The sequence below is a fragment of the Galeopterus variegatus genome, unplaced genomic scaffold (assembly GCF_000696425.1).
Source record: "Galeopterus variegatus unplaced genomic scaffold, G_variegatus-3.0.2 Scaffold168, whole genome shotgun sequence".
NCBI lineage: Eukaryota > Metazoa > Chordata > Mammalia > Dermoptera > Cynocephalidae > Galeopterus > Galeopterus variegatus.
This window is the reverse complement of record NW_007726279.1, coordinates 169,448-181,759: the sequence shown is the minus strand read 5'-3', so window position 1 is coordinate 181,759 and position 12,312 is coordinate 169,448. Positions and strand designations below refer to the sequence as shown.

At 47.6% G+C, this 12,312-nt stretch overlaps 1 protein-coding gene across 1 annotated transcript in view; it reads left to right on the top strand.

Moving 5' to 3' along the window:
• Positions 1-8,815, top strand: part of LGMN (legumain) — a 37,721-nt gene extending 28,906 nt beyond the window's left edge. Inside the window, exons 5-12 of the mRNA XM_008594958.1 lie at positions 525-587; positions 1,396-1,462; positions 2,248-2,366; positions 2,454-2,543; positions 4,251-4,451; positions 6,803-6,973; positions 8,282-8,349; positions 8,634-8,815. Coding sequence (XP_008593180.1) covers positions 525-587; positions 1,396-1,462; positions 2,248-2,366; positions 2,454-2,543; positions 4,251-4,451; positions 6,803-6,973; positions 8,282-8,349; positions 8,634-8,676 — 822 coding nt within the window. The 3' untranslated portion in view covers positions 8,677-8,815. The remainder of the gene's footprint in view (positions 1-524; positions 588-1,395; positions 1,463-2,247; positions 2,367-2,453; positions 2,544-4,250; positions 4,452-6,802; positions 6,974-8,281; positions 8,350-8,633) is intronic.
• The last annotated feature ends 3,497 nt before the right edge of the window (positions 8,816-12,312 follow it).

Below are 12,312 nucleotides of genomic sequence, written 5' to 3'. Positions count from 1 at the left end.
ATTTATTTTTTTAAAAAATTTTATTAATTAATTTTTTTTTTTTTTTAAATGATGACTGGTAAGGGGATCCTAACCCTTGACTTGGTGTTGTCAGCACCACGCTCTCCCAAGTGAGCAAACCGGTCATCCCTATATAGGGATCCGAACCCGTGGCTTTGGTGTTATCAGCACCACACTCTCCCAAGTGAGCCACGGGCCGACCCTCTTCCCCTTTTAAATATGTGAGAAAAACACTGGACATTACATTCTGGGATTATGCTGTTCACCACGATTACTTCTAAGGATTGGTAAAAAAGAATTTATGAAGCATCATTAGGACTTTATCAGTGGGACCCTCTTCCCCTTTTAAATATGTGAGAAAAACACTGGACATTACATTCTGGGATTATGCTGTTCACCATGATTACTTCTAAGGATTGGTAAAAAAGAATTTATGAAGCATCATTAGGACTTTATCAGTGGGTTATCCAGCAAATGGATTCTCTTGATGTGTTGGTCTGAATGTCAGTATTCTTACCTTTCAGCTTCATGTGAGTGACCTGAATAAAACCATCCATTACATGTACAAACACAGAATGTACCAAAAGGTAACATTAGCCCTGGGGGCAGCTTTGAGAGGGGTGGGAGGAAGGCAGTGGCTGTGAAGCCCTTTAACTCTGGGTATCTATTTTCTGGACAGGGTGTCTTTCTAATCACGGGTTTCCCAGGCTTAACCTTTTGTGATTCCAGGGCTTTCACTATTAGGTCCGAATCCCTGGAGCACAGACTATGGGCCTCACCCTCCCGAATTTGACCCAGTAGGTCTGGGGAGGGCCTGCAAGTTGCCTTTCTGAGTTTCCATGTGGTGCTGGTGCTGCTGGTGTGGAGACCCCACTGAGGACCACTGTTCCTAGGACTGTTCCCAGTTTTGGACAGTTGGGGAGGAAAACACCACTGTCTCATTTTCACTTTGGCCCTCTTTCACCCCTGTAGCACCCTTTATAGAGACCATGTAGGTTGGGTGTGTATCACCCAGGCTGCTGTGTCCTGGCCATGCGGTCCCCATGCTAACCATGCAGGCTGCTGCATTTGAGTGCGTTTTGCTCTTTGAAACTGGTCTTTGTCTTGGATGGTGAAACAGTTTTCCTTAGCATCATCTGGCTGCATTTTCTCTGTGTTTTTTCAACCCATAGATCATTTTATTCTATTAGCAATGAATAAATTTGGCTCCTTCTGGTTTATATGACAACAGCCTCTGTAGCCTCTGGCAGCAGCCTGTTACAGCAGCAATGCCTCCCAAAAGCAAAAGTGGAGACCTGTAAGAATGGGTGGAGAGAGCGGGCAGAGCCAAAGTAGTGTTTGTGAGGAGTCTGAGCCTGGTACGGTGTGAACCCCCCATCTCGTTCTGCCTCACAGATGGTATTCTACATTGAAGCCTGTGAGTCTGGGTCCATGATGAACCACCTGCCCGATAACATCAATGGTAGGTGGTGGGAGCTCCTGCCTCTGACGTGGAACCAAGTGCTCTGCAAAAGCATGGGCCTCCGAGGGCAGCCTGGGCTTCCTCTGCTCCTCAAGGATTAGCAGTCAGGGAATAAAGGATTGTACGACAGCTTCACAGTTCTCTTCTAGCTTCTGGAAAAGCTCCTTAAGTCCCAAACTACATGGGCTTTGGACCAGCGTGGGTCTTTTCGATTGTTGGTTGCCAGCCCTCTGATCTTGGGCAGGTGACTTACCTGCTTTGACCCTCAGTTATCCTCTTCTGTAAAATAGGGGTAAAGATAGTGCCTGTCTGTTGGGAGAGTTACATTTTAAATGATAACGTTTGTCCAACACAATTCTGAGTCTATGGTAGATAATAGCAAATGGTAGCTGTTGTATAGGTTCAGCCAATCTAAGTGTTTCTACAATAAATGTTAACTGTCTCTGAAAACTAAATTGCTAGGCCCATGTTCTTTGCATTTCCTGAGCTATTAAAATCTTTTTCGCAGCATTCTTCCAAAATAGCATGATGTCCTAAGCATGCTGTTCACTTATCGCTGCAGAAAGAGTCCATCAACTGGATTCTCTTTCTTCCACATTGAATTTTAGACGAGTTACTATAACTGAGAGGACAGGGCTGGACACAGCTACGTGTCCCTGCCCTCCCCATGCTGGTCATAGGGGGCATCTTTTGGCTTCACCAGGGGAGAGGGAAGGATTCAAGCTTCAAGTGTCACTCAAGGCAGGGGATAAAATGTGACTAAAAGATCATGTAATTCCTCATAGTTTATGCAACGACTGCTGCCAACCCCTCTGAGTCATCCTACGCCTGCTACTATGATGAGGAGAGGAACACGTACCTGGGCGACTGGTACAGCGTCAACTGGATGGAGGACTCGGACGTGGTGAGCCCTTTGGGGTGTCGGCTGTTCAGGTGAGGCCTAGCTGTCAGCCTTGATCGTCAAAGAACTTGAATGTTTTCATTTTGGCAGGAGGATCTGACTAAGGAGACGCTCCACAAGCAGTACCATCTGGTCAAATCCCACACCAACACCAGCCACGTCATGCAATATGGAAACAAAGTGAGTAGGGGCGTCGGCTCATGCTCTGCGTTCCCCGAGTCCCAGGGGGCTCTCCTGGAATATTCATTTCTTGGTGGAGAGGGAGACAGGATCCAGGAGAACAGTTGGCAGGATGGCTCTGTCTCTCATCCTTCTCTATCCCGGGGACCATGCTGGGCTTTGGAATTAGGCCTCACTAGGTTCAAACTCGCAAAGTGGGACCTTGGGCAAGCTCCTGAGCCTCTCTGAATCTCTGCTTCCTCATACAAGGTAGCTTGGAGCACGAGAGTAGGCTGTGCCTTAAAAACGCTAAACACAGGCCTTGCGCACAGTGAGAGGTTACCAGACCAAAAGCTTCTCCTTTACTTTTTGTGGCACTGTCTCATAGAACCCCACACCTGAGACTTTCTGGGGTCCTGCCTCCTTGCAAGATGCAGGTTGTTACCTTCACCCTTTGGCTATAAATTGCAAACATTTTATTCCTCCTTCAACTACGTCCAGAAGGGACCTAGGTGGTTAAATAGGTAAGTTCACTGGGGCTCTCTGGACAGTGTCACAGTGGGTGACTGCTGAAGCCTTGGGCCCTAAGTGAAGCCACTGGGGCTAGCCCTTGGTATGTGCAAACACCATAAAAAATGTGTACAGTGCCTGTCAGTAGTCCCTGTGCCTGTACTTTGTACCCAAGCACCCCATCGCCATCTGAGATCTGTTCCTTGGGCACAAGCATCGGCCTTCTAGAAGAACTTGGGAGTCAGTAAATCCAGCTGTCTTCAACCCTTTGTGGCAGAGTGTGGGGTGGGGGGCCGGTGAGCCTGTGACCCAGCAGGGCAGTCACAGGACACGAGGTGGGCACTCAGGACACCGTGACCTGGCCAGGCATTTGAGTGGGCTCAGGAGAGAATGGAGCAGAGAGAAGGCAAGGGAAAGGTCCCTCAGGGAAGACAGGGTCAGTGAGGTGCTGCCCTGGCTGTGGGGGGCAGTGCTTTGGGTTTTCCATTCTCTTTTCAATATACTCAGATATCCTCAGCATTGGGCACTTCTGGTTTTAGCTGAGGAGTTGTGATGTCTTTTCCAAACCTTATGTTTTTATATGTGTGTGTGTTTTACTTTCTGTTTTAGAATTCTTTTTGGACTATTGTTGCTTGGTTTGGGAACAAAAATGCTTGCAGCACTTCTAGCCCTCTGATTGGGAGCCAGTCTGTAGTGGCCTCTGTGGGCACACAGAGCCTGGCACTTGTGCCCATTTGTTAGACCCTGACACTGAGTGTCAGCCCGGCCTCTCAGTGGCCTTAGCTCTGCCCTTCTCAGTGTACCCAAACTCCAGCTCTGGTCTGGACAGATGCTTTGTACCTTACTACAGTCGTTAGGGACAGGCAGGTGAGCATGGTGGGGTGAGCACAGTCTGGGGCACCACAGGGAAACGGCTGTGGTCCAAGCTCTGTGTGACCGCATCAGGGGTTACCTTCCCTATGAGAGAGAATAGCAGTTCTGCTGTGAAGCATGCCAGGCCATTCTGAAGTTACTGGTCAGTAGATTTCAGGTACTGGGATATCGCCTTGCCTACTGCTAGGGGCTGACCACATGTTTTCAGGCTGTGACTGTGGCCCTTCAGTGGTCCCAAAATCTTGAGGAGTGAACTGTGAGCCTCTTACAGAGAGGTGGACCCGGGCTACGTCAAGCACATCTGCTCTTCCCACCCAGACCAGCTTTCTCTCACTCTCTCTCCAGTCAATCTCTGCCATGAAAGTGATGCAGTTTCAGGGTATGAAGCACAGAGCCAGTTCTCCCATCTCTCTGCCTCCAGTCACACACCTGGATCTCACTCCCAGCCCTGAGGTGCCCCTCGCGATCATGAAGAGGAGATTGATGAGCACCAATGATCTGCAGGAGTCCAGGCAGCTTGCTGAGAAGATCCAGTGGCATCTGAACGTGAGTGTGGTGGAAGCAGCCATTCCCAGCCGCTGTTCTCTGCCTCGGCACTTGGCAGGCACGAGCATGGTCCCGGCCTCCTGACCATTATCCAGTGTTGCTCAGAACTGGGTGACAGAACTCTGGGGTCACCCTTCCCCCAGCCACATGGGAGCATGTGGGACAGGAAACCAGCCTTTTCATTCCATGTAGAGTAGAAGCCAGTGAGCAGAGCAGGGGCTGTCTTCATTCTTCATCAGTAATTGACCTTGACCTCTTTGGTAGTGGAGAGCAGAGGAATGGGGGTCCATCTCCCCTGCATCCTGTAGCCTTTTCATTCCATGTAGAGTAGAAGCCAGTGAGCAGAGCAGGGGCTGTCTTCATTCTTCATCAGTAACTGACCTTGACCTCTTTGGTAGTGGAGAGCAGAGGAATGGGGGTCCATCTCCCCTGCATCCTGCCAAGAAGCCATGGCACATGGGTATCTCCCCCATTTATGCTTTGTTGCTTAGAGGACATTTATTGGCTAATCTTATTTTTTTAAAAAAATCCAATCTACAAAAGTTTCTCTTATCTCAAGAAAATCATAGTCATCTCATAAAATTCTGTCTTCCCCATTTATGCCTTGTTGCTTAGAGGACATTTATTGGCTAATCATATCTTTTTTTTAAAATCCAATCTACAAAAGTTTCTCTTATCTCAAGAAAATCATAGTCATCTCATAAAATTCTTCCTAAAATGCCTTAGCTGTCATTTACAATTACTGAGGCTGTTCTCAGTAGCTCATCGTTTGTTTGGAACTGGCAAAATTCCTTTTAAAATAATAGCTGTGCACTCACTAACATATTGGGCAAAAGGGCCGCCTGTCCCTTCCTGCAAAGCCAGCTCTGTGTTAACTCTGGTCCCCTTCATCAGCACATCACAGTGACTGATGGACTGAAACACGGGCTGAATTTTTCAGGGAAGATAAAATTTGCGTGGTTTGTTTTAAGTGCACAGCACATATCTAATCATGCTGAAAGTTATTACCCCATGTGTGACCACCTTATTAACTAGGTCATATTTTTAGCTCGTGTCAAACACAGTAATACAGTGCTCCTCTTATCTTTTAGTCTTGGGCCTCTTTTCACTTTTTTTTTTTTTTTGTAAAAGATGACCGGTAAGGGGATCTTAACCCTTGACTTGGTGTTGTCAGCACCACGCTCTCCCATCTGAGCCATGGGCCGGCCCTCTCCTTTCACTCTTTAAATTATTGATCCCAAAGAGTTTTTGTTTATGGTGGCTTATGTCTATTGGTATTTATTGTATTAGAAATTAAAATGAGATAGAAGGGCATTTTGTCCTTATTCTTTTGGAAGTTCATAGAAACTAAACCAGAGTTTTTGTGTTTGCTTGAATAACTGTATAAATCATAGGATTTCTATGGTATCTCCTGCAAATTTGAAAACTTCTCAGCTTACATACTTTTTATTGGATTCAACTTTCCCGTTAACTATTGCATAATTACCTTTTTATGTAAAATAAAAGATTGTTATAAAGAAACTAAAACAGATTTAAAAAATAGTTAACTTAGAAATAGCAATAAAATTTGGGTTAATGTATTTCTTATGAAAAATAACCATTTTCCAAAACAAGAACAATTTTGGTGAGAAGTGCAACACCGATTGCTTTATGTTTTTGCAAATCTCTTTTGTGCCCTGCATAATAGAAGACAGCTGGAGCCTTGTACCTGCTTCTTCATTCTCTCTGTTGGGCTCTGTTGTTTTGGCTGAAGTATATGAAGAAATCAGCCTTGCAAAGATACATAGTTGAGAAGGGGAAGACCTTACAGAGCCCGCGAGAGCTCTTGGGGATCCCCTTGTTTCTGGACCATACATTGGAACGTCTGGTCTAACACACAGTGGGCAGTGAGTCTTGGTGGACTTCAGACGTGAAGGAAACAAATGTGGCTGGAGAGGGGGTGGGACAGAGGATTGATCATGAACTTCTATTGATGGAGAAGCAGGTTCCTGTTTGTGATACTGTTTTTTATCTGGGAGGAAAACAACACCCCCCCTTGGTGCCCCACTGTCTAACCACTTGATGGGTTTCCTGAACAGGCAGAAGTGCCATTCACGGGACAGTAGTCTAGTTTGGGACACAGGTTCTTAAACCTGCTTTCTTCTGAGTGGGCCAGCCTGCTCTTGAGGTATTTAGAGATAAGTGTTTCCGTCATGCCAGAAGGTCAAGGTGTTTCTGGCTGTCACAGACGCTTTGCGTACACATCTTTTACTTTCCCCAGAGTGCACTTCTTGGCATCTGTTTTAACTGGCTGGGGGCTGGGGACTGTGTAAAGAGATGTCTTCAAACGTGCTTCTAACCACTCTCCCCAGGCTCGGCAGGTCATCGAGAAGGCGGTGCACAAGATTGTGGCCATGCTGGCGGCGTCCGAGGCCGAGATGGAGAGCCTCCTGTCCGGCAGAGCCGCGCTCACCCAGCTCGGCTGCTACGAGGCGGCCGTGGCGCACTTCCGCTCGCACTGCTTCAACTGGCACTCTTCCACGGTGAGCCCGCGCCCGCCACCCAGCTCCAGAGGCCGGCCTCCTGCTGTCCACCGCAGGTCACATCAGGCACGGCACCTCGGAGAAGGGTCCGTCCAGGCTGAGGCAACACTCGGCTCATTTCAGAGGCCTTTGAGGAAGTGAGAGGAATAAGGATGTCCAAGTTCACTGACCATAAATCTTGGCCCCAGAACATTCCTACTGTCCCAGAGGACGAGAGAGTTTACTGGAGTCATATGGTAACTCCTATTGGTAGTGGGCTTTGAAGGCCAGTTACTGCTGTTCACACCAGTTACTGCTGTCCCTGCCAGACCCTGTCCCTTACCCCTGCTCTTCACCCCAGGCACATGTGTTTTCTCCCTGTTGGGTCTCTTCTGACCTTTCCCCAAGATTTATTGTTGAAGTCAGGTTCTGGTCCATGGAGAAGAAAGTACCAAGTTTCTACAGACTGTAGAATGTCAGGGTTGGAAGGTACCTAAAAAGCCTTCTGAGGGGCCGGCACGTGGCTCACTTGGGAGAGTGTGGTGCTGACAACACCAAGTCAAGGGTTACGATCCCCTTACCAGTCATCTTAAAAAAAAAAAAAAAAGCCTCTGCTCAGTACATGTGATGGCTTAGATCCTTCTAGAGAAAGGTTGGCCTGTTTTTGCACATAGAGTTTTATTGGAGCACAGCCACGTTGCACTCGGTTACCTATTGTCCATGGCTGCTTTCACCATAGGGCTGAGTTGAGCAGTTGAGATAACTACTTTTATACCCTCTGGTCTTGCTTTTTTGCCCTCTGACATCACACAAAGTGAGTCTATTCCTTCTTCCTTATGAGAGTTCTCAGGTACCCCTGGGATATTTTTAAAGATAAACATCCCTGGTCATTTCAGTCTTATCTGCTGTGATCCAGCTTGGCATTCACATACCATCTATCTTCCTTATCAGTGTGTCCCTCCCAGAATGAGGTTCCTAGAACCAAAAGGCAGACTTCCAAGGGAGGTCTCAGGTAATAGGGTGGACAAGGCCATGTGGAGTTCTCGATCAGGACGCCTAACCTCAGATTGAGAGTACCTTAGGAGGACTGCCAGCCCTGTGGTTGTGTGCAAACTCTTGCATATGTGCATTTTTCATGGGAAGTAGTCCGTAAATATCACCAGATTATCGAAGGCAGGGAGGGGATCCATGCCCCCAAAAAGGTCGAGAACCACTGGCCTCGATGCTTTACCTCTGCAGCTGCAAAAGCAGAGTATTCCCAAGTTAAGAGCTGATCATTTGGTGAGGAGATGGTGTTTGATTCTGTCTTTTTTGTTTGTTTTCTTCCAGTATGAGTATGCTTTGAGATATTTGTATGTGCTGGCCAACCTTTGTGAAAAACCTTATCAAATTGACAGGTAAGTCAGCACATGGCATTTGAAAGATCAGTGTCATTCTGAGAGTAGAAGGGAGCGGCACGGCTGTCCTTTTCTGCAAGTGGGCAGTTTTGCCTTCTGCCAGCTACTCCCTCCAGCTGTGTTCTAGAGACATTTGCCAGTGGAATCCAGAATAGCTGCATTCTCGGTGATGATGGGTTGGGTGGATATGGCATTATGACTCCCTGCTCCCTGCTGGATTATGTTTGTCTTAATTTCTCCAGAGTTGACATAGCTCATCAAATCCTTCTTCCTGTCTCTTACAGCATAAAATTGTCCATGGACAAGGTGTGCCTTCTTCACTACTGAAAAGCTGCCTTCTGCAGGCTTTTCCAGTGCGGACACCAGCCCTTAGGACGTGTCCTAATCAGTGCCTGAGAGGTGAGCGAGCAGAAGTTCGCCTGGCTGCCGCTGCTAGGCCCTTGGGGGCCTCACTGCAGGCTTTTTCTTCTCAAGATGACAGACGTGTCCTAATCAGTGCCTGAGAGGTGAGCGAGCAGAAGTTAGCCTGGCTGCCGCTGCTAGGCCCTTGGGGGCCTCACTGCAGGCTTTTTCTTCTCAAGATGACTTGCTCGCAATTGCCTACATCCCCAGGCTTCTACAGGACATATGCAGGAGGCTCTGGAAAAGCTTACATGTGTGAAGCTCCAAAAAAACTGAATTTGGGTGGGTAAGGCTCTGTGTTGAAAAGGTATATTTGCTTTTTAAGAGGGTTTTTTTTGCCTATTAGTTTTAAAAGGCAAGAAGTTCATGGGAGCCAGTGACAGAGTGTTTATTCTGAGAAATTTGAAGCTGAAGTCTCCTTAAGTCTTCAAAATGATTTTATTGAAGAGGACCCTAAGCCTCAAATGGAAAACTATTTTTAGAAAATATTATAATTTTTGATTGCTTTTGTATTTTATCGTGTAATAATGTTCAAGTCTTAAAACATAAAGAATTATAACTGAACCTGAGCATTAACTTCTGGCCCTGACTTTGTAGTTCCTGCTCCTGGCCACCCATCCCCCTCTCCCATCGGTCTGTCCGGGCTCATCTCCTCCCGTCCTCCCTCCTCTACTCTGGTCCTTCTACTCTTCTGTGCTCCCTGCACTTTTCAGCCTCCTGTGCCTTCGCTGCTGCTGATCCTCTTGCCCTGGAATGCCTCCCCCTTCATCTCCATGGATCCTCGAGGTGTATTTTAAAAGTGCCCCTTCTGGGCCGGCCCGGTGGCGCACTCGGTAGAGTGCGGCACTTGGGAGTGCGGTGGCACTCCCGCCGAGGGTTTGGATCCCATATAGAGACCGGTCCGCTCACTGGTTGAGCACGGTGCGGGCGCAACACCGAGGGTTGCGATCCCGTTGCCGGTCGCGGTATGGGCGCGACACAGAGGGTTGAGATCCCGTTACCGGTCACGAAAAAAGACAAAAAGGAAAAAAAAAAAAGACAAAAAGGAAAAAAATAAATAAAAAAAGTAAAATTGCCCCTTCTTCCTGGAACCTTCCTCAAATTCTCCCTTTCCCCATGAAAAATTGTTTTAATTTCGAATTTTTAAGATAGAGAGCCCTCATTCAGAGATTAGGAGAGATACAAGATGGAAATGAAGGTTTAATTACTTACATGGCACTCCTGGAGGCCACACACATGGAAGTCAGGGAGCACATGAGAGAGGGACTGGTGGGCTAACACCTTTACTGGGTCCAGGGCGATATCCAAACAGGTTTCCCATGGGGAGTTTTAATTGGTTTAGAGCGAGCAGGCACAAGCTCCAGGAGGTCACACTGTGACTGGGAGGTGGTCACTGGCATATCTGCACAGTGCACCCAGGACATGGGGGTCAGCAGGGCCAGTCAAGCAGGCTGCTCCATAGGAGGTGGTCACTGGGAGGAAGTTGTATAAGGCAGATACCTGGATCAACCACATTGAGGAACTGAGAAAACGTGTAGAAACTAGAAACTGTCCTGATAACACCAAGATCCAGAGTTTGATTCCTGTACCAGTCAGCTGCAAAAAACTCACAAAAACCCAAATAATGAAAGTGACAACTATGTCAAGGGTGACTGAGCCCTGCTTCTGGTATAAGAAAGTCCACCTCATATTCAAAATGGGTGCCGAAGCAACATAACATTATAAGAATTCAGTACAGAGTGCTGCCTTCTCTGTCCATGTGCTCTCACAGCATGCGTGAGGGTCTGCCCCTGTGCCAGGTGTGGAGGTGGCACGTCTCACTGCAGGCCGTGAGCTCCTCAAGGGCAGAGGCTGGCTGATTTGTCTTTGTTTCCCCGGGCACTGATGGGTTTGTCCTGTTAAGGACATGTAAAAGTAACGACACCCACGCAGTGGGATATCGTGTAGCAGTAAGAAGGGATGGCATGCATGTACATGCCACAACGTGAAGCTGATTGAAAGAAGCCAGTCACAGAAGACCACGGACTATGTGAAGTGTCCAGAGTAAATCCACAGAGACGGAAAGCAGAGTAGCAGTTCCAGGGACTAGGGAGAGGGGAAAATGGGGAGTGACTGCTAATGGGTATGAAGTTTCTTTCTGGTTGACAAAAATAAAGCTAATTGTGGTGATGGTTTAAAACCTGAGTATATTAAAAACTATTGAATCGTACACTTTAAATGGGGGAGTAGTTATGTGGTATGTGAATTATGGTCTCAGCTTTACTAGATGAGCCATCTACTATAGCTAGATGGCTGCTTAGATGGATAGGGAGAAAGCAAAGAAAAAACACTAAACCCTGACACTTCTGACCGCCTGTCTGTACACCTGTCAGGTTGAGCAGTGATTGATTATGTGAGCATTTGGAGTTTGGGACTGGAAGTTGAGATACTGGCAAATAGGGTTGTGTTTGTGACTAGTTCAAGGGTGATACTTTTGTTTCTGATGGGCCCATTTTTCATCAGCATAGATAATCCTTTCTCAGTGAGGTCCTCATGGATAATGAATGACTTTAGGGTACTGAACTTCACTGTCCTACAGATTGGGTGGGGCTCTCAGGATTTAGGAAACAAGTACAAACAGCCGCAGCATTTGTGGTTGCTGTATCGCAACAGAGGGCTGATGCTCAAAGAAAAGCAAATACTGGGAAGTAGAACGTTTAAAGGGAGAATCTCGGGAGCCCCCCGCCCTACCCCCCCACCTTTGCATCCAGCCCTGCAACAACCAAGCCACCATCGGAACCCCCCAGGCTCCCGAGCTGGAGTAGGGGGAGCCCTGGGCCAGCCCTGCCCACCCCCAACCAGCTCCACCTCTGTTCCCCTCTCCCACCCCCTCCCACTACTCTGCAACATCTTTGAATGTAAAAAAAATAATAATAATAAATAAAAATAAAATAAATAAAGGGAGAATCTTAAAAGGCCTTAAGGGACAGGTGGTAAAAAGTCTTTGTCTGTTTTCTAGAACCGTTAATTGCTGTTATGACCCTACTTCTCTTTTTTTATTTGTCCCCCCTGTAGAATGAAAGTATACCTAACTTTTTTTTTCTTTTTTTCCTTTTTGTCTTTTTTCGTGACCGGTAACGGGATCGCAACCCTCGGTGTCGCGCCCGTACCGCAACCGGCAACGGGATCGCAACCCTCGGTGTTGCGCCCGCACCACGCTCAACCAGCGAGCGGACCGGTCTCTATATGGCATCCGAACCCTCGGCGGGAGTGCTGCCGCGCTCCCAAGCGCCGCACTCTACAGAGTGCGCCACCGGGCCGGCCCAAAGTATACCTAACTTTAATAAATACAGACATTTATTATTATTTTGTTTGTTTTATTTTTATTTTTATTTATTTATTTATTTTTTTGTCTTTTTCCGTGTCCGGCAATGGTTCGCAACCCTCGGTGTCGCCCCCGCACCGGACCGGGACCGGCAACGGGATCGCAACCCTCGGTGTCGCCCCCGCACCGCAACCGGCAACGGGATCGCAACCCTCGGTGTCGCGCCCGCACCACGCTCAACCAGCGAGCGGACCGGG